At 42.9% G+C, this 19177-nt stretch overlaps 1 protein-coding gene across 1 annotated transcript in view; it reads left to right on the top strand.

Moving 5' to 3' along the window:
* The window catches only part of plxdc2b (plexin domain containing 2b), a 430770-nt gene that overhangs the window by 259587 nt on the left and 152006 nt on the right, over window positions 1-19177 (top strand). The window contains exon 5 of the mRNA XM_060824983.1: window positions 14366-14488. Within this exon, the coding sequence (XP_060680966.1) occupies window positions 14366-14488 (123 nt within the window). The remainder of the gene's footprint in view (window positions 1-14365; window positions 14489-19177) is intronic.

A 19177-nucleotide genomic window follows, 5' to 3' on the forward strand; every position in this document is an offset into this window, starting at 1 on the left:
TTGACTCATCGGGTCTGCACCGAACCTCTGAAGATCCTCCCAACCCGCCCTATCCCCACACTCCTGTATTTGCCATGGCTAATCCACTTAATCTACACATCCCTGAATACTATGAGCAATTTAGCATGGCCACTCCACCTCACCTGCACATCTTTGGAGTGTGGGAGGAAACCGGAGCACCCGGAGAAAACCCACGCCGACATGGAGAGAGTGTGCAAACTCTGCACAGACAGTTGCCTGAAGCTGGAATAGAACCTGCTTTGAGACATTGAGAACTAAAAAGTCATATTTCCCACCAAATGGTGGAGGAGGGAGATGATATCCGCATAAAGTGCTGAAAGTACGAAGCTGAGGAACTTAATGTTGGGGATTAGAGGCAGTATGCTGGGATGCTGGAGGAGATTGCAAGCAATGCTGAAGAGGGACAGCTCAACTTTTAAGTGAGAGAGATGATAGAGCCTTGAAAGGAAAGGGGTAAGCGAGAGGTGGTGTGATTAACAGTCAGCAGCATCCTGACCTTGATGTGGAGGGTGACAGTGGACTACTGTATTAGATTAGACTTACAGTGTGGAAACAGGCCCTTCGGCCCAACAAGTCCACACCGACCCGCCGAAGCGAAACCCACCCATACCCCTACATTTACCCCTTACCTAACACTACGGGCAATTTAGCATGGCCAATTCACCTGACCCGCACATCTTTGGACTGTGGGAGGAAACCGGAGCACCCGGAGGAAACCCACGCAGACACGGGGAGAACGTGCAAACTCCACACAGTCAGTCACCTGAGTCGGGAATTGAACCCGGGTCTCAGGTGCTGTGAGGCAGCAGTGCTAACCACTGTCCCACCGTGCCGCCCGTATCTGCATGGTAAAAACAAGGACTGCAGATGCTGTCCTTGCTCTATTCCTGATGAAGGGCTTTTGCCCGAAACGTCAGTTTTCCTGCTCCTCGGATGCTGCCTGACCTGCTGTGCTTTTCCAGCACCACTCTAATCTAGCTTCTGCTGTATCTGCATGTTGATTAGATAGGCCTAGCACTAGGAGTATAAAGTAGAGAATGTTATGCATGCTGGAAAACAAGCCCCACTATTCCCAGATTCACCACAAAAGTTAAAAGTTTTTAAAAAGTGCACAGTGCTGAGTACTTTCACCGAAGGCAAGCGAGAAAAGAGAGCAAGTGGGTACCATCGGGGTGTGCTGCATAATTAATGAAGTTTGGGATAATAATGCAAGAAAACTCAAAATTGATTTTTGTTAGAAAAGGAACATCCTGTTGATGCTTGCATTCATCAGGACAGACCCAAGAATCTCACATTTGAAAAGGAGGAACAATTTATACTGCATGAGTAAGGGTTGCTGATTGGTCGGCTAGTCAACTCTTATTGAGGTATTACCATGGGTATTGTGCTGGAACTTGTACTTGTTCCTCATTCTCTCAATAAATTCAAAAAATGCACTTTTCATGTCCATTTTTCCTATTTATTAATGTGTTGTATCAAGCAAGTCAGTGAGCATCATCATGAGGCAGATTGATCATCTTAAATTGGTTATTAGTTGGGATTGGTCAGTAAATATTGTCCCATTACAATGTAGTGGCTACGCCAATTAGTTCGTTGCTTGCTGTGCAATGTGCAGATCTAGGTATGGGCTTAAGGCCAGAAAAGTAGCTAGTATATCTCTAATTGTTTTTGAATTGTTAAGGAATAGACAAAAGACTGAGTGGCAGTAAAGCTCGCCATTTCACTCTCCTCCTATACAGTAGCAGCACAAGTGGTATTCTCCATTTACAGAGTGCTGCCACAAAGCCATAAAGACCTTCTGCCTGACACATTAGTGAGTAATGTTCTGTGATCTGCAGTGCCAGGTGCACAGGCTGTATGTCCCCACAACTGGTAGATTGCATTAAACAGCACATCCTTCTGCTGTTCATAATCGACAGAGAACTGGCCGTATTCAATCACCCAATGTTTGCAAAACTCGGAGCAGAATGTCTAATGTTAAGTGTGATTCCAGCACTCCTATGAATGGGAGCATGTTAATCATGATTCCTGTGCCTAATTACAAACTTAGTCCAATTCTTCTCTCACTGACTTTAACCAGTATTTTCTCAAAGTACAATCATTGTATTCACCTGATTTATTGAGGACTGGATGACATGCACCCTCAACTCTGATACCGAAAGCTAAATAAAGCCTAGACTTCATAACAGGATGAACTCTTGATTGGTCTATCAAATGTACTCGTGCATGCTGGGCCCTTGCACTCAGAAGCCCACAAAACAGAAGGATGTGCACTTTGATTCCGAAATATATTGTTACCATGGACAATAAAATCACATTAAAAACTATTGTTGAGACAAGTGAATCTCTCATACCATGAGTGCAGAAAGTGCTTTGTGAATTTGTGATGAAGACATCGTGTTTCAATGTAGTTTAATTATTTTAAAAAAGAACCGGGAGCCTTCTAATCAACTTCAGCAGAAGATTACTACTCCCCCCCCACCCCCCCCCCCCCCCCCCCCCCACCAACACACATTAAAAATGCTGCATATTGTTAACTCCTAGGGGAGCATGTGTAATAGTAATGAAATTTCTGAAGTAAAGTACAGGATAATCAAAACCTACAAAACAACAAAAATTGAAAATATTAAGTATATAATTGAAGATAAAACGTGTCACATAGAAGCTTTTTAATTTATAAAAATCAGCTTTATATTGCATGTGCACTTTTTGTTTAAAAGTCATTCAAATCATTGGTGTCAGCAGTCATTCTGCAAAAAATTCATAAAACAGTATTTGTTTAAAAAAATTGTGTGTGGGAGTTCAGTATCTGTTATATAAATGAGAGGACAAATTGAAATGATGTCCATCCAACACCTCCATGGCAAAGTGCCATAAACATTACTAAATATCTTGTATTTCTATTGGCAATAATAGAGTGAACACAATTTCACATTCGCTTAATATTGGTACTATTCAACTTCTGGAAGCAAGTGTGGTCAGCTGTTTGCACCTATTCCACAACCAAATCATCAGAAATTTGTTTGTGATTTATAGGGAAAGGTGACAATTCATCAATGACTGATATTTTCAAATGGAGCCGATTTCAGTAGAGTCTCCCTGTTCTTTTGTAATCCTCAGGCTTTCCAACAAGATACTTGTGTCAGAAGAAAACAGTATATTTAGTGCAGTAATGTCAACGAAAGGATGTCTCCCATCCTAATTAGAGAAGGCTGAAGGCCTTTCTACCTGTAGTGGAAATCATAAAATTATTCTATTGGTATGCATCATTCACATTTTGTAACAAAAATCAGATCACCAAGCTGATCAAGTGATCAAATCATTGCTATTTATCTGCTTATTGTTGAGTGTTTAGTGAGGGAAGCATAATCATTGGCTGCAATTTCCAAAATATTGTGTTGTGTGCAAAACACCGTAGTTTGTGGCAAAGCACCTCTTCACATGTCTTGTGTGAGTATACCCTGTATTGCTACCATGAAGTCTGAAAGGATGAATGAATTCTTCTCGTTTCACTCTTGAGGTCGGCTATAATGGAGTTTTGGAAATTTAGAAACCATTCCTGAGTGTAGACTACTTTCTCCTGATTAACAGGTTGACCAGAGACTGGCCAGTGAAAACGAGTCTGCCCTGCAGCAATTAATATCACAGGGAACATAAACATGTTGAATATGGCATTTTACTCCTGGCTGGGGAAGAAGTCTCTTTCTCAGATCTGCTGAACCACTCGATTGTCCCCAGCTTCCACAATCCCAGTCATACAAGGGATTAGTAGTGGACCATTCCTTGTACTGCAGGCAGACCCAGGGGAAAGACTGTCATTGGTCCTGCAGTCGGGTAAGTCAGGAGGATCTTGAATGGGGAGAGTACGCCTATCTTCGGGGGTTTGGGTGGGTGGTGTTTGAAGTGGGCGGGAAGGAAGTGAAAGTACCCTATTGTCAAGGGATGGCCTCAATGGAGAAAGGGTATACTATATAGATCATGTCCACCTCTTCCTTCCCTTGTTTTAATTTTAATTTTGAAAAAATATGAGCTGCGCATTCCCGGCCACCTGCACACACCAACGGTTTCAAAGCATGAACAGAGTAATGTTCCAGCCACTTGAACTTTAACAAGCTTGACTCTGAATTACTTATTTAGATATGGTGGGCAGGCTGCAAATTGAAACTGGCAGATACAAAATTATGAGTATTACAGAGATATGGCTGCAAGGTGATCAAGGCTGGAAACTAAATATCTAAGGGTACTATTGAAAGGATGAGCAGATGTGTTGTTAATAAGAAATGAAATTGCATCAATAGCAAGAAGTGATATTGAGTTGGAAGGCCTAGAATCTGTGTGGATGGAATTGAGGAACCAGAAAGGAAAAAAGACCTTGATGGGAACTACATACAGCAGTAGCAAATGTGTTGCTGGTCAAAGCACAGCAGGCCAGGCAGCATCTCAGGAATAGAGAACTCGACGTTTCGAGCATAAGCCCTTCATCAGGAATAAGAGAGAGAGAGCCAAGCAGGCTAAGATAAAAGGTAGGGAGGAGGGACTAGGGGGAGGGGCGATGGAGGTGGGATAGGTGGAAGGAGGTCAAGGTGAGGGTGATAGGCCGGAGTGGGGTGGGGGCGGAGAGGTCAGGAAGAGGATTGCAGGTTAGGAGGGCGGTGCTGAGTTGAGGGAACCGACTGAGACAAGGTGGGGGGCGGGGAAATGAGGAAGCTGGAGAAATCTGAATTCATACCTTGTGGTTGGAGGGTTCCCAGGCGGAAGATGAGGCGCTCCTCCTCCAGCCGTCGTGTAGTTGTGTTCTGCCGGTGGAGGAGTCCAAGGACCTGCATGTCCTCAAGTAGTCAGGATATGGGAAGAAAATAAATCAGGAGATGGATATGGTATGTAAGAAATGTAGTATTATAGTAATTATGAAGGATTCCAATATGCAGATGGATTTGGGAAAATAAAGTTGGTAGCAGGTCTCAAGAATCGAATTTATAGAATGTCTATGAGATGATTTTTTTGCAGCCTCTGTTCCCCACTAGGGAGCATATAGTTCTGGATTTGGTGCAATTAATAAAAACAAGAAATTAGTTTTATTATAAAGCTCACTCAAATAAACTACAAACTTATTGATAAGGTAAAATCCATACAAATGTACAAAAATACACAAAAGTGCAAAAACAGAACAAGTTTCAGATTGGGCAAGGTAGGATTGGAACAACATTATAAGTCCCATAATTAAAAAGAAGTATGTGATCCGATGTTCTTTTGGTGATCTTGAAGTTCCAGTGATACTGCTGCCAGTGTAAGCTGATTATTCTACAGGGGACAGCATCTTTTAAACTGCAGCCCATACTGTTTTGGGGTGGATGCTATTGCCATGCAATTCCCTTTATTTTTAAATTCTTTTTATCTTGCTGGTGTATGCCAACTTGTTACAGGGTTATGGTCTGAGCTTGAAGGAAAAAAAGTGTGAGTGAGTTGCTTTTGCTATTCCAGAGCGCTGGTCGCCTTGATGTTACTGCCTGCTGTAACAAACAGACCAGCTTCGAATCTTAGTTCTTCAGTCATGTTTTGATCAAATGATAGCTAGCCATAGGCAAACAATGGGGAAAATCCATATTAATGTAAAGGTTTCAAACTCCAGTCGACAAGGCCTTCGAGATGAAAGAGGCAGGGGAGTTTTCAGCATCCTTTTACATGTAGTGGGTTTCAGTAAACTCCTTTTGGCAGTGCGCATTTCCACAGGCAGCAAGTCAGTTGCTTATTAACTTCAGGTTTCTCCTTAGACGGCAGGTATGAAGTACTGCAGGGAAAACTGCCCACGCATGCCTCTTGGGTATTCAATTTTAAAGGTTTGTGGAAACTTGGCTGTTTTTGTAGATCAGGTGACTTCTGCCACCATTTAAAACAGGCTCAAAAAAAAAGGTGATTTCTTTCTGATAAAATTTCGGCCAAATATTGACACTGAAAGATTTGCCTCGCTCTGATTCTTGGGTAACACTATCTTTAGAGATAGTTAAACAAGCTCATTGTGCAATTCTTTACAATATTGATGTTTGAGGAGGTATTGGATAATCTAGTGCACGAAAATTATATTTCTGCAGCTATGCAACAGAACAGCTATAATACATTGATTCTCAATTTTGATCAGAATTGGCAATTGCACTGTTTTTGATAACGACTTTATCTGGCTTTCATCAATTCTCTTGCACATTGGTCAATGTCTTTCAATTGTCTGCTTCCTACGCATAGAGGTGTAATTTATTTCTCTTTACCACGGTGCTCGCTATTTCCAAATTAAATTTATGTGAGAATGCCATTAGTGTTAACAACACATCCTGGAATTCTGTGCACATCATCTTTGGGCAATTAAGTTGAAACCCAGTAAAGATTTTTCATGCAATTAGCCTGCAGAGTTGAGACAGGTATCAAAACTGATGCAGGAGTGGAAACCTTAGTTGACCTTTTAAATTTCACGGAAAGAAACCCAGCTGTCATGCTTTTTTTTAAAAGCACACTATGATGCTATTGATTCCTGAAGAGGTCACAGCACTAAATTAATTAGGAAAATGCACTTAGTGCGTACTTTACTCCGTATGCAAGAGCTGCAGATAATACTTTTACCTTTGTACTTGAGTTTTAGTCAGTACTTTCCCAAATCCAAGCTACTATGGAGCAGACAACAAACTTGTTGGATTTCTTTCTGCTCAACTCATTTAACATCAAATACCATGGACAAAGCAATTAAATGTACATCTTGGTGAGGGTTTTATGGAGAATGTTCAGATCAGATTGTCCATCAGCCTCCATCACTGAATTGATGCCAGTGATGCCTTTTTAAAGCACAAAGCTCCAAAGTCCTCTGTTAACCTTACACAACTACACACATATGGAGCAGCTGGGAGACTTAGGCCCCCACCGACCCCCAATCACAGCTATTTAGAGGAATCTTTCGCATCTTGTTAGTTATGTTCTGCTTGATTTATTTAGTACCTGTGGTTTGGTAGTATTTGGTGATTGATATAGTTGTCTGTACAGATATTTCAAGTTCTAGTCTACAGGGTGGTGGGTGCTGAAAGACTTTCCACACTCAAAAGCAGAAATTACTTATGAAACACAGCAGGTCTGGCAGCACCCATGGGGAGAAAGGAGAGTTAACGTTTTGAGTACGGTCGCTCTTCATCGGAAGGCTCATACACAATACCTGACACTTACCTTCAAAATCAGAAACAGTTAGGTGCACAAGGTCAGAACTCACACGACAACAGGTTTATTTGAAATCACAAGCTTTCAGAGCGCTGCTCCTTTGTCAGGTGAAGTGATGAAGGAGCAACACTTTGAAAGCTTGTGATTTCATATAAACTTGTAGAAAAAAATTAGGGTCTAAGCTGTCTCCTTGGGATATTTTAAGGGGGTTTGGTCTGGTCCATAACAATTGCCATGAGTATACAATGACAGCATCACAAAGAAACTGTGGCAGTTGATTTGGGAAAAATCTCAAGTTCAAGGAGAAGTTCAGTAGAACCATGGATTCATAGATTCATACAGCACAGAAACAGACCCTTTGGTTCAATTCATTTCCATGTCGACCAGACATCCCAATCTGACTGAGTCACATTTGCCAGTATTTGGCCCATAGACCTCTAAATCCTTCTTATACACATACCTATCCAGATGTCTGTTAAATGCCATATTTGTTCCCATTTCCACCACTTCCTCTGGCAGTTCATTGCATATACCCACCACCCTCTGCATGAAAATGTTACCCCTCAGGTGCTCGTTGGATTCCTGATGAAGGGCTTTTGCCCGAAATGTCGATTTCGCTGCTCCTTGGATGCTGCCTGAACTGCTGTGCTCTTCCAGCACCACTGATCCAGAATCTGGTTTCCTGCATCTGCAGTCATTGTTTTTACCTCCCTTTTAAGTCTTCCTCCTCTCACCTTAAACCTATGCTCTCTAGAGTTTGATTCCCTGACCCTAGGAAAGAGACCTTGGCCAATGACCCCATCTATGCCCCTGATGATTTTATCAACCTCTATAAGGCCACCCTTCAGCCTCAGTAGGTGAAGGGTTCACCTGCATTGAAAGCACAGAAGTAAGAGAGGCAAAGTGTAATGGGCATTGTCCATTGGGATGTTATTGCAGAGGCTCAGAGAGAGGGATCCAGGCACTGATGGGAATATTTCAGTGTCAGGACCAATGTCAGTGTGGGCTTTCTGGAGAAGGGCCCAAACAGGCATGTCAATCACTCCATGCACATTAAAGATTGTATAGTCCAAAGCCCCACCATTCACAGATGTCGAAGCAGCAGTATCAGTTAAGATTGCAGCTGTCCAAGGCAGGCCATCACTGACCTCTGCACTATGCTTCAAGACAGCCTGAGACCTACACAAGTTAGTGGGCATCCACTGGCCATGATTCTGAAGGTCACAGCTCTTGACTTCCACTCTGCCAGGTCTTTCGAGAGGTGCATTGAGGTATGTGTGGGAACATCTAGCCAACGGTTCATAGTGCCCTAAGGAGCTGACCAATGAAGGCTGACAATGATGTGGAAAATCACAATGATCCAAGCAACCATGTGGAGAAGTCAGTCAGCTCCGGGGCCATTGCTGAATGTCCCTAAGGACAGGGTGTATGTTATTCACTAGCCATGTGGCTATCGCATCATTCCTGTTGACCAGTCAACAGGCTTCTTCAACAGAAAAGACTTGCAATGACTCAATATTGAACTGATCTGTGACCACTACGGAAGGATCTTCAAGTCTGTGCACTGTGCTGTTCCTGGTAAATAGGCACAAACAATTCAATACCTTTCCTGGCCTCCCATGTGCCTTAAGGGACAGCGATTCAGAGACAATGACCATCCAGCTCCTCACGTTGTAAAGACCCTGTCCAGCTGCAGAGAAGAAGCACAACACCCACCTTAGGTTAAGGTGAGCCATCATCAAGTGGGCAACGGGGCTCCAGAACATGTGATTCATGTGCCTTGACCAATGTGGTGGAGCCCTTTGATAGCTCCAGCAAGCTCTCATGTATTGTGGTGGTCTGCTGTACACTACAAATTCTCATTGTGCCAAGGGGCAAGAGATTGAACAATGAGCACAGCACTGTTCATGGTGTTTCCCGTGACAGTGGGCATTAGGAGGAACCAGCTGACTGTGTGCACTGCAAGCTTGGAGACCTCTTGGACCGCAAACAAAACGCAATGAGGTACGTCCAAGGGAAGATTCAGGTCCACAAGTACAAATCTGTTTACACTTTCCCCTCTGTCCTTTCAGAAAGACTCTAATAAAGTCTGACCTTTTAGTCACTGTACCACCCTCCCCTTCATTTTGTATTTTATCACAAGACTGAGGATCTAAATAGATGTACCTTGGTCTATCACTTTAAGCCTGTTGAAGGAATAATACTGTCAATGAGGACAGCATTTGTTAGAGTGAGAAACAGCAAGAATGAGTGAAAGAAATTTTGAGCTTCGCAGCAGAAACAAGACTTCATCTATAAAGTTATGATCACCCATGGTGAATTGACCGTGCTAAATTGCCCGTAGTGTTAGGTAAGGGGTAAATGTAGGGGTATGGGTGGGTTGCGCTTCGGCGGGTCGGTGTGGACTTGTTGGGCCGAAGGGCCTGTTTCCACACTGTAAGTAATCTAATCTAATCTAATCTAAGTGCTGCTAGGATTTCTCTTATTTAGTTTACAAATGTTCCCATTGGGCGGAATACCTGTTGTTGCAGTTGAGCTGGAGGGAGACTGCTAATCATGCTATTCTATCAGTGAGATGACTTTGACAACCATTCTTTGGTTCCCTGAGACTTGGAGGAATCCAGCTGAAGGTTTGCTTCACAAGCGCAAGAGCCTTCTCTGACACTGTGGCTTCGTGGAGCTGCAGCATGTACCAGAATCACCCTGAGAGGAGCCCCAGGAGGGGATGATAGCTGGTCTTTCATCCATGCACACTCGTACTTTCCTACTCCCCTGAGAGGGATGGGGTCTCCAGGAAACGCCACGTATCTCGATCTTCTCTCATCTTGCTCATACTGTGTGGAGCACACAGTCAAGTTGATGACATGCAGGTCATTGTCCATCCCTGACAATCACAATCCAGAGTGATAGAACATGGAGTAGAAGGTGAGAACTGCAGATGCTGGAGATCAGAGTTGATACTGTGGTGCTGGAAAAACACAGCCGGTCCAAGGTGCAGGAGAATCGACATTTCAGGCATAAGCCCTTCATCAGGAAACATAGAACCTGGAAACAGGCCCTTCAGTCCAATTAGTCCATGCCAACCAGGTTTCCTAAACTGAACTAACCATTTGCCTGCCTTTGGCCCATATCCCTCTAATCTTTCCCATCTGTGTAACTATCCAAATGTCTTTTAAGTATTGTAATGGTACCCAACATACATAGGTATTAATATATATTTTTATATATAATGGACCTTTGTGTCTACCAGTGTGCCAGGTATACTTTTGTGTATCAGCTCATTCTCTCAGCCTCTTGGATGTATACTCCTACCTCAGCATCAGTATTCACATGGCCACACTGGTGTCTTGCCCACTCCCCCTTTGTGGGGGCAACTATGAAGAGGTGTGTGGCCTTCTCTCTTCTTATTGTGAGCACTGTCTCCTCCTGGACTCAAAAGGAGGAATAATTTTAATCATTACGAAGAGACACAGCTCTTATGCTCATGGGCACTCCTGAGGAATACAATATGGCAGCACCTTTTATCTCAGCATTAGCTGACATTGACCTGACCACCTGGTTTCTCATCTCGGGACAGCAACTGTACGATTCCTACACTTGGCATTACTGACTTGGCAAGCCACCTCCACTGGACAAGAACATTACCTACTTCCTGCTGTAACATTTACTCTCACTGCCAAATTCAGTCCCTCAACTGGAGTGGTTATTCTGAGCAAGTACAGGATCCAAACTTACTTCACACTGCTTATGTACTGCAGAAATTGAAAAAAAGGTTAATTTTAAATAAGCAGACATGTGTCTCATTAATTTGATATCCTTGTAGTTTTTTGAGAACTCTGAATGAGTCTCACCGTAGTCACCTGTAACTCAGGAAATGCATCATCCAAATTGCACGCAGCTATGTCCAAGAAACAACAAAGAACTGATAAACTGTCGATGTTTTTGAGTTTTAATATTGGCCAATGTGCTCAAGAGCACTTTCCTGATCTTTGAAATAATGCCACAAGTTCTTTTAAATCAACTTGACAATAAACCTATAATACTGTGAACAGTTTTGGACCCCCTACCTAAAGAAAGATGTGCTGGCATCAGAGGCAGTCCAGATAATGACCCAAGGTTAATCCAGAATGGGGAGAGGCTGAGTAGATTGGGTCTGTACTTAGTATAGTTGAGAAGAATAAGAGGCAATCTTATTGAATTAGATAAGATTCTTAGGGGACTCGATAGCATAGATGTGCAGAGGTTGTTATGTCTTATTGAAGAGTCTTGAATGGTCCAACTGATGGTCAGGAATCACACCCAGTTAAGACAGAGATAAAGAGGAACTTCATCTCTTAGAGAATTGTGAATCTGTGGAACTCTTTATGACAGAGGGTTGTTGAGCCTGTGTCACTAAGTATATTCAAGGCTGAGATAGGCAGATTTTTAATCAGTAAGGGAATCAAAAGTAATGGGGGAAGGACAAAGCAGACTCAATGGGACTAGTAGGAGAAAGTGAGGACTGCAGATGCTGGAGATCAGAGCTGAAAATGTGTTGCTGGAAAAGGGCAGCAGGTCAGGCAGCATCCAAGGAGCAGGAGAATCGATGTTTCGGGCATGAGCCCTTCTTCAGGAATCCTGAAGTGACATTGTGATTGAAGGACTTAATACTTCATAATGGATTATCTGCTTATTATCGCACTGCTGTTTGTGTGATGGTGTGCATATAACCAGTGTAACTGTTGTGCCAGCCTCAGTTGGCTGGAGTGGACGGCAGGCCAGATTAAATGGTGTGAGGAAAATGGTGGAAAGCAAAGGAATTAGGACAAGTAGAAAACCAAAGACAAGCCTCGTGGAAATATATATATCAGAATTATCACGGCCAGCTGCCATTGAACAAACAGGGTTATGGCCTGTTTTTCAGGCTTTCAGGTAAAACATTTATATAACTAACCAATAATGAACCAGACACTCTATTCAGATGGCTGAAAGAGTCAATCCATTAAGTCCTGTTGTCACAATTCTCAAATGGCCAGTGAAGCCAAAGAAACTAATAACACTCTGACAGACTCCCAAAGATCTGTGGGCTGAGAATCGGCCTGTTAAGTCCCATGGCAGTTACTGATGGCCCTGAGTGAATATTGTCCACAAATCCAGAGACTGCTGACAATGACAATGTTTTGTTCAATTTAATATAAACTCTCTAGTAGGAAAATGACGTGTCATTCCTTTAGTTCGCTTTGAGTTTCTTTGGAATATCCTCAAAGACTGAGCTCAGAATGGCACTGGGCAGGGAATTAGTGTTTTACTGGAGGGAAGGAGTCCAAGAGAGTTCTTTGTGCTGTTTGAAAGGATTATGTCCAGGTGGAAGTTCTCATACACATTGAGTTCTCTTTTCCAGATACCAATAGATATCAATAATTGGGACAGTCAGTAGTTCATAATGCTACATACAAAAGTACCTATTTATCTTTGCATTTTAATAAATATTTTTGCTGTCATTTCTTGAGATATTACACATCTCGTCCACAAGCTTACTATTCAGTAAGGTGACTTTAGTATAAGTTAATTGACATATACATACCTGTGAAATTAAATACCTCAGTTCATTCAGAAATACCTATTACAGTCAACATTCAGTAAGGTAGGTGACAATGAACATTCTTCATTCCACTGTTTTGAGATGGTTCACTTCCTGAGTAAACACCTTGAAGCCCAAAGGTTTTAGATGAATTTTATGACCCAGCACCTGAATTACAAACAATAAACTGACTAACTTGTGGCTTATTGGACTCCTCAGCAGTGATATATTGGATACTTCTGAGTGTTGCTCATATGTTCACTTGTCTTTACAACAATCCATATGAAGTTTAGTTCCAGAGCAATGACAGTAAATCATTTTGATCACAACTGCCATATATTGGCAAAAATAGAATTAACAAGATATTTTATGATTATTGATACTGTGAGGCCAAATTTCTATTGATGATTTTTCAGATTTTGCTTTGCAGTTTGTCATCTTGTACAAATGCATATGGCATTAATGTTGTTTAATAAACTGGCTTCCAAATGTTCAATCTGATGAGGTTCTAACCTCTTTAGGCTTTCTTATCCTACTGAAAATGTTATTTAATTATGCTCCAGACTATATACTTTCTGCCTGTATATCTGTTTCTGCCAACATCACACTGTTATCCTGACTTCTGTAGCTCCATATAAGGTTTTACCCCTAACTGATCCATATTCCCTTGCTCTCTGCACTCTAATTTTCTGACGCTTTGTGTTGACTTTATGACATGACGTAAGGACAAACAAATCAAAATGTGAGAGGTTGTCAGGCCTAAGTTGGAATGTGGATATGAGATTACAGTCAGATTAAACATGGTCTTATTGAATATTGGAGCAGGATCAGTTAATCACCTACTCTTGCTCCTTATTCATATGTTTGAGAGGTTCAAGTGTCTTTATTCAACTACAACTTGATATGATACGAGGTGTGCCTGGTTGCTTCTGAGTTCTGTGGATGCAAGCTTCTTTTAACTTCTTTTTTTACAAGTGCATCACGTTTGATGATAGATTAGATTAGATTACTTACAGTGTGGAAACAGGCCCTTCGGCCCAACAAGTCCACACCGACCCGCCGAAGCGCAACCCACCCATACCTCCACATTTACCCCTTTTACCTAACACTACGGGCAATTTAGCGTGGCCAATTCACCTAACCTGCACATCTTTGGACTGTGGGAGGAAAACGGAGCACCCGGAGGAAACCCACCCAGACACGGGGAGAATGTGCAGACTCCACACAGTCAGTTGCCTGAGTCGGGAATTGAACCCGGGTCTCTGGCACTGTGAGGCAGCAGTGCTAACCACTGTGCCACGGTGCCGCCCAAGAATAACTGAATGAAGGGACATGGGAACAGGATATGTACATATGCTTTGGAGTGTTTGTATGGAGGTTGAGCAGCAGCACAGACTGATTATGCCAAACATTCTGTTCCTCTGTTGTAATTTTGGTATCATCATTTGCTTTAAGGTTTTTATTTCTTTGATGGAAAATACAGCTGGTTAATTAGTTGTTCAATTTGCATTACACTATTTACATGATTTAAACTCAGGATTTATAGTTTTGTTGGATATTGGATCTAGTGTCATAGAATATTTTGTCTTGTAGGTTTTATCTATACGGGGGAAGTTGTGCATCGTATGTTAACAGCTACTCAGTACATCGCACCACTGATGGCTAATTTTGACCCAAGTGTGTCTCGGAATTCAACTGTCCGATACTTTGACAATGGTAAGTACTATTTTTATTGAAACATCTTGCAGGATAAAATCCTAAACATAATCATTGTTTCTTCCCTAAAATATGATCAGAAGTTATTAAGAAGGACCTTTGGGTTTAAATTGGATGAATAATTGAACAGGTAATGACAAATTCCTGTAATGATGATTTTGAACACTTGTTAAGCCTAAAATAATGGATTAGGCTGAAATCTGCAAATTGTCACCTATGTTTATAGTCTAGTACTCTCTGTGCTAATGGTTTTCATTCTATTTTCCTTAACATATTGCAAAAGATAAACCAACCAGATAAAGATTTTTTCAAGAAACGCTATCATTAGTACGGTGTTCTTGATCCAAGCATTTATTTCTGTCATAAGCTCAGGAGTATGCTGTATGCAGATAATGCGGCAATATTAATGATCACCTCCTCTCATAATGGGGCACTTTATGCCTATCTTCAGCAAGATTTTGACTATGTTCAAGATTGGACTGAGAAGTGATGGATAATATAGATGTTATCTCATAACCATGTCACCTGAGAAATGTTCCAACCATCTCTCCTTCCCCTTCAATGGTACCACAACAACAAAACTGTCACATGATGGTTAGGTTACGGAACTAGAAATCCAGAGGCCTAGACTGATGACATCCAGGGAATTGAGGTAAAGTCCTGTCTTGGCAACTGGGGAATTTAAATTCAGTTATCAGTCATCTGGTTAGTACCACATTTAAAAGTTGCTGAGGAGAGAAACGTAGAACCATTATAGAGCACAGAAAAGGGTTTTCCCTCTCTTCACACATACCATTCTGCCTGTTTTTACTCTTATGGTCCCATTCTTTCTGTCCTCCCAGGTTCTATGCTACTTTTCCTCACATGTTCAATTTTACACATCCCTTCACACATCCCATTCTCCTTCTCAGACACGGCTAACCTTTCATTTCTCCCATGTCTTATTCCACTTCTTCTTGCGCAGCCCATTTCTCCACTATTCTCACCTCTCAGCTCTGCACTCGTATTTTCACCTCTTCACACTTCCCGTTCTAGCTGCTCTGACAGCCATCCATACTATCAATACTGGCATTCCCCACATCTCGACTGAAAGCTTGAAGGTCCTCGCTTCGATTAAAAATAACCTTTAAAGTCAATTTATCATGTCAAACAGTGAAATAAAGCCCAAATAATCTGATATCACATCCATTATCCATTAACGTAGACAGCTTTAGTGAACTTCCTGATATATGTGCCTAAACAAGAATTAAACCTCGATGCTTCTTTGCCCCAATCCATAAACACAATCAATAACTCAATGTGTATCATGAACCTGCAGGTCCAAAGGCATCTGATGCTCTTTCACACTACATCCATTAATCAGCTTCATCAGATACTGTTTGTGTTTATCTGACCAGAATGAATCATGGTGGATTTATGGCCTTGGTGTGAATCTTTTGGCCATTACAAACTGCTGAATGGGGGGTGCTCCCATGTCCTGCTCAAACCCAGGGCTGACAAGCTGATGCTCTGCGAGCTGCATTAATTTCATTCAAATCAGCATCTCCCCTCCCTTTACAGACTTACCAACCGCTAGAGTATTTTCCCAATGGTTGACTGATAAATTGGAATACTTTCATTTTCTAAAACTCATTGTATGCTGGGTCTGAGAATCCTTATGTTCAGACACTTAAAGTAGAGTTATCATAATCCTACCAGACCATAGGGCGACTCTCTCATTACAGAGAGACAACTGGTGGTGATTTAACCCGAGAGCCATCTCTATTAACCAGGATGAAAGGTTGAGTCTGTTTTTGGTAACCGCAACCAGTGTTGAAATTGAGCCCACATTGATGGCATCACACACAAGTTTGTCCAGCCAACTGAACTAACTGACTGATAAGTGTTAAGTAGCATTCGCACAATTGCCAAACAATGGCCATCTCCCTAACAAAAGGTCTAACCATCTTCTGTTGATGTTCAGTGACATTATCATTGTTGAATTCCCTCATCACCAAACTCCCACACTACGTACAGAAATACTCTGGCAGCAAGAGGGAAGAGGCTGAGAATTCTGCAGCAAGTACATAGAACAATACAGCACAGGAAAGGTCCTTCGGCCCTCGATGTTGTGTCAACCTTTTATCCTATTCTAAGATCAAACTAACCTACATACCCTTCATTTTACTAGCATCCATGTGCCTATGCAAGAGTTGCTTAAACGTCCCTAATGTATCTAACTCTAATACCACTGCTGGCAGTGCATTCCACGCACCCATCACTCTCTGTGTAACGAACTGACCTTTGACATCTCCCCTAAACCTTCCTCCAATCACCTTAAAATTATGCCCCCTCATGATAGACATTTCTGCCATGGGAAAATGTCTCTGTCTATCCACTAAACCTATGCCTCTCAACATCTCGGACACCTCTATCAAGTCACCTCTCATCCGTCGTCACTCCAGTCAAGCTGTAGATCCCTCATAAGACATGCCCTCCAGTTCAGGCAGCATCCTGGTAAATCTCCTCTGCACCCTTTCGAGAACTTCACGTCCTTCCTATAATGAGGTGATCTGAATTGAACATAATATTCCCTCCTTTCCACTTTCCACAAAGACTGTTCCCTCCATGACTACCTGGTCAGGTCCACGCCCCCCTAAAATCCACCCTCCCATCCTGGCACCTTCCCCTGCCCCCGCAGAAATTGCAAAACCTGTGCCCACACCTCTTCCACCCCCCACCTCACCACCATCCAAGTTCCCGAAGGAGCCTTCCACATCCATCAAAGTTTTAGCTGTGCATCCACCAATGTCATTTATTGTATCCATTGCTCCCGATGCGGTCTCCTCTACATTGGGGAGACTGGACGCCTTTTCACAGAGCTCTTTAGGCAACATCTCCGGGACACCCGCACCAATCAACCCCACCACACGTGGTCAAACATTTCTACTCCCTCTCCCACTCTACTGAGGACATGGAGGTCCTGGGCCTCCTCCAATGCTGCTCACCACACGATGCCTGGAGGAATAACGCCTCATCTTCTGCCTCGGAACACTTCAACCCCAGGGCATCAATGTGGACTTCACCAGTTTCCTCATTTCCCCTTCCCCCACCTTACCCCCCTTCCCCCTAACCTTCCAGCTCAGCATCATCCGCATGATCTGCCCTACCTGCCGAACTCCCTTCCCACCTATCTGCTCCACCCTCCTCTATGATCTATCACCTTCATCCCCACTTCCATCCACCTATTGTACTCTTCTCTCTAGCCCCACCTTCTCTCTAGCCCCACCCCTTCCCATTTATCTCTCCATCCCAGAGTCTCCCTGCTTCATTCCTGATGAAGGGCTTTTGCCCGAAACATCGATTTTCCTGCTCCTCGGATGTTGCCTGACCTGCTGTGCTTTTCCAGCACCACTCTAATCTAGACTCTGATCTCCAGCATCTGCAGTCTTCACTTTCACCTAGTTGAACTCCATCTGCCAGTTATTAGTCCAGTTCTGCATCCTGTCAATGTCCTGTTATAACCTACAACAGCCCTCCACACTATCCACAACTCCTCCAACCTTTGTGTAATCAGCAAACTTACTAACCCACCCTTCCACTTCCTCATCCAAGTCATTTATAAAGATCACCAAGAGAAGAGGTCCCAGAACCAATCCCTGTGGAGCCATCACTGGTCACCAAGCTCCAGGCTGAATACTTTCCATTTACCACCACTTCCTGTCTTCCATGGGCCAGCCAATTCTGTATCCTGGCAGCCAGATTTCCCTGTACCCCATGTCTCTTTACTTTCTGAATGAGCCTACCATGGGAAACCTCATCAAAAAGCCTTGCTAAAATCCATGTACACCACATACACTGCTCTACCTTCATCAATGTTTTTTGTCACATCCTCAAAGCATTCAGTAAGGCTGGTGAGGCATGATCTATCCCTCACAAAACCATGCTGACTACCTCTAATCAAACTATGCTTTTCTAAATAATCACAAATCCTGTCTCTCAAAGTCCTCTCCAATACTTTTCCCACCACTGACATTAGACTGATTGGTCTGTAATTTGCAGAATTATCCCTATTCCCTTTCTTGAACAAGGGAATAACATTTGTCACCCTCCAAGCATCTGGCACTACTCCAGTGGACAGTGAGGACGCAAAGATCATCGCCAAAGGCACTGCCAGCTCTTCCCTTGCTTCCTGTAGTTACCGAGGGTATATCCCGTCTGGCCCTGGGACTTACGTTCTCATGTTTTTCAAAATTTTCCGCACATCCTCCTTCTTAACGTCAACCTATTCTGGCATATCAGCCTGTTTCATGCTATCCTCAGAAACCTCAAGGTCCCCCTCAGTAGTAAATACTGAAGCAAAGTATTCAGTAAGGACGACCTCTACCTCCTCCGACTCCAGGCACAAGTTCCCTCCACTGTCCCTGATCGTCCCCACCCTCGGTCTGGCCATCCCCTTGTTCCTCACATTGGTGTAGAATACCTTAGGGTTTTCCTTAATCCTACCCACCAAGGCTTTTTTATGCCCCCTATTAGCTCTCCTAAGTCCATTCTTCAGTTCCTTCCTGGCCATCTTGTAACCCTTTGAAGCCCTGTCTGATCCTTGCTTCTGAAAATGTGTTGCTGGTTAAAGCACAGCAGGTCAGGCAGCATCCAAGGAACAGGAAATTCGACGTTTCGGGCACAAGCCCTTCTTCAGGAATGAGGAGG

Source organism: Hemiscyllium ocellatum, chromosome 5, assembly GCF_020745735.1.
Source record: "Hemiscyllium ocellatum isolate sHemOce1 chromosome 5, sHemOce1.pat.X.cur, whole genome shotgun sequence".
NCBI classification, from domain to species: domain Eukaryota; kingdom Metazoa; phylum Chordata; class Chondrichthyes; order Orectolobiformes; family Hemiscylliidae; genus Hemiscyllium; species Hemiscyllium ocellatum.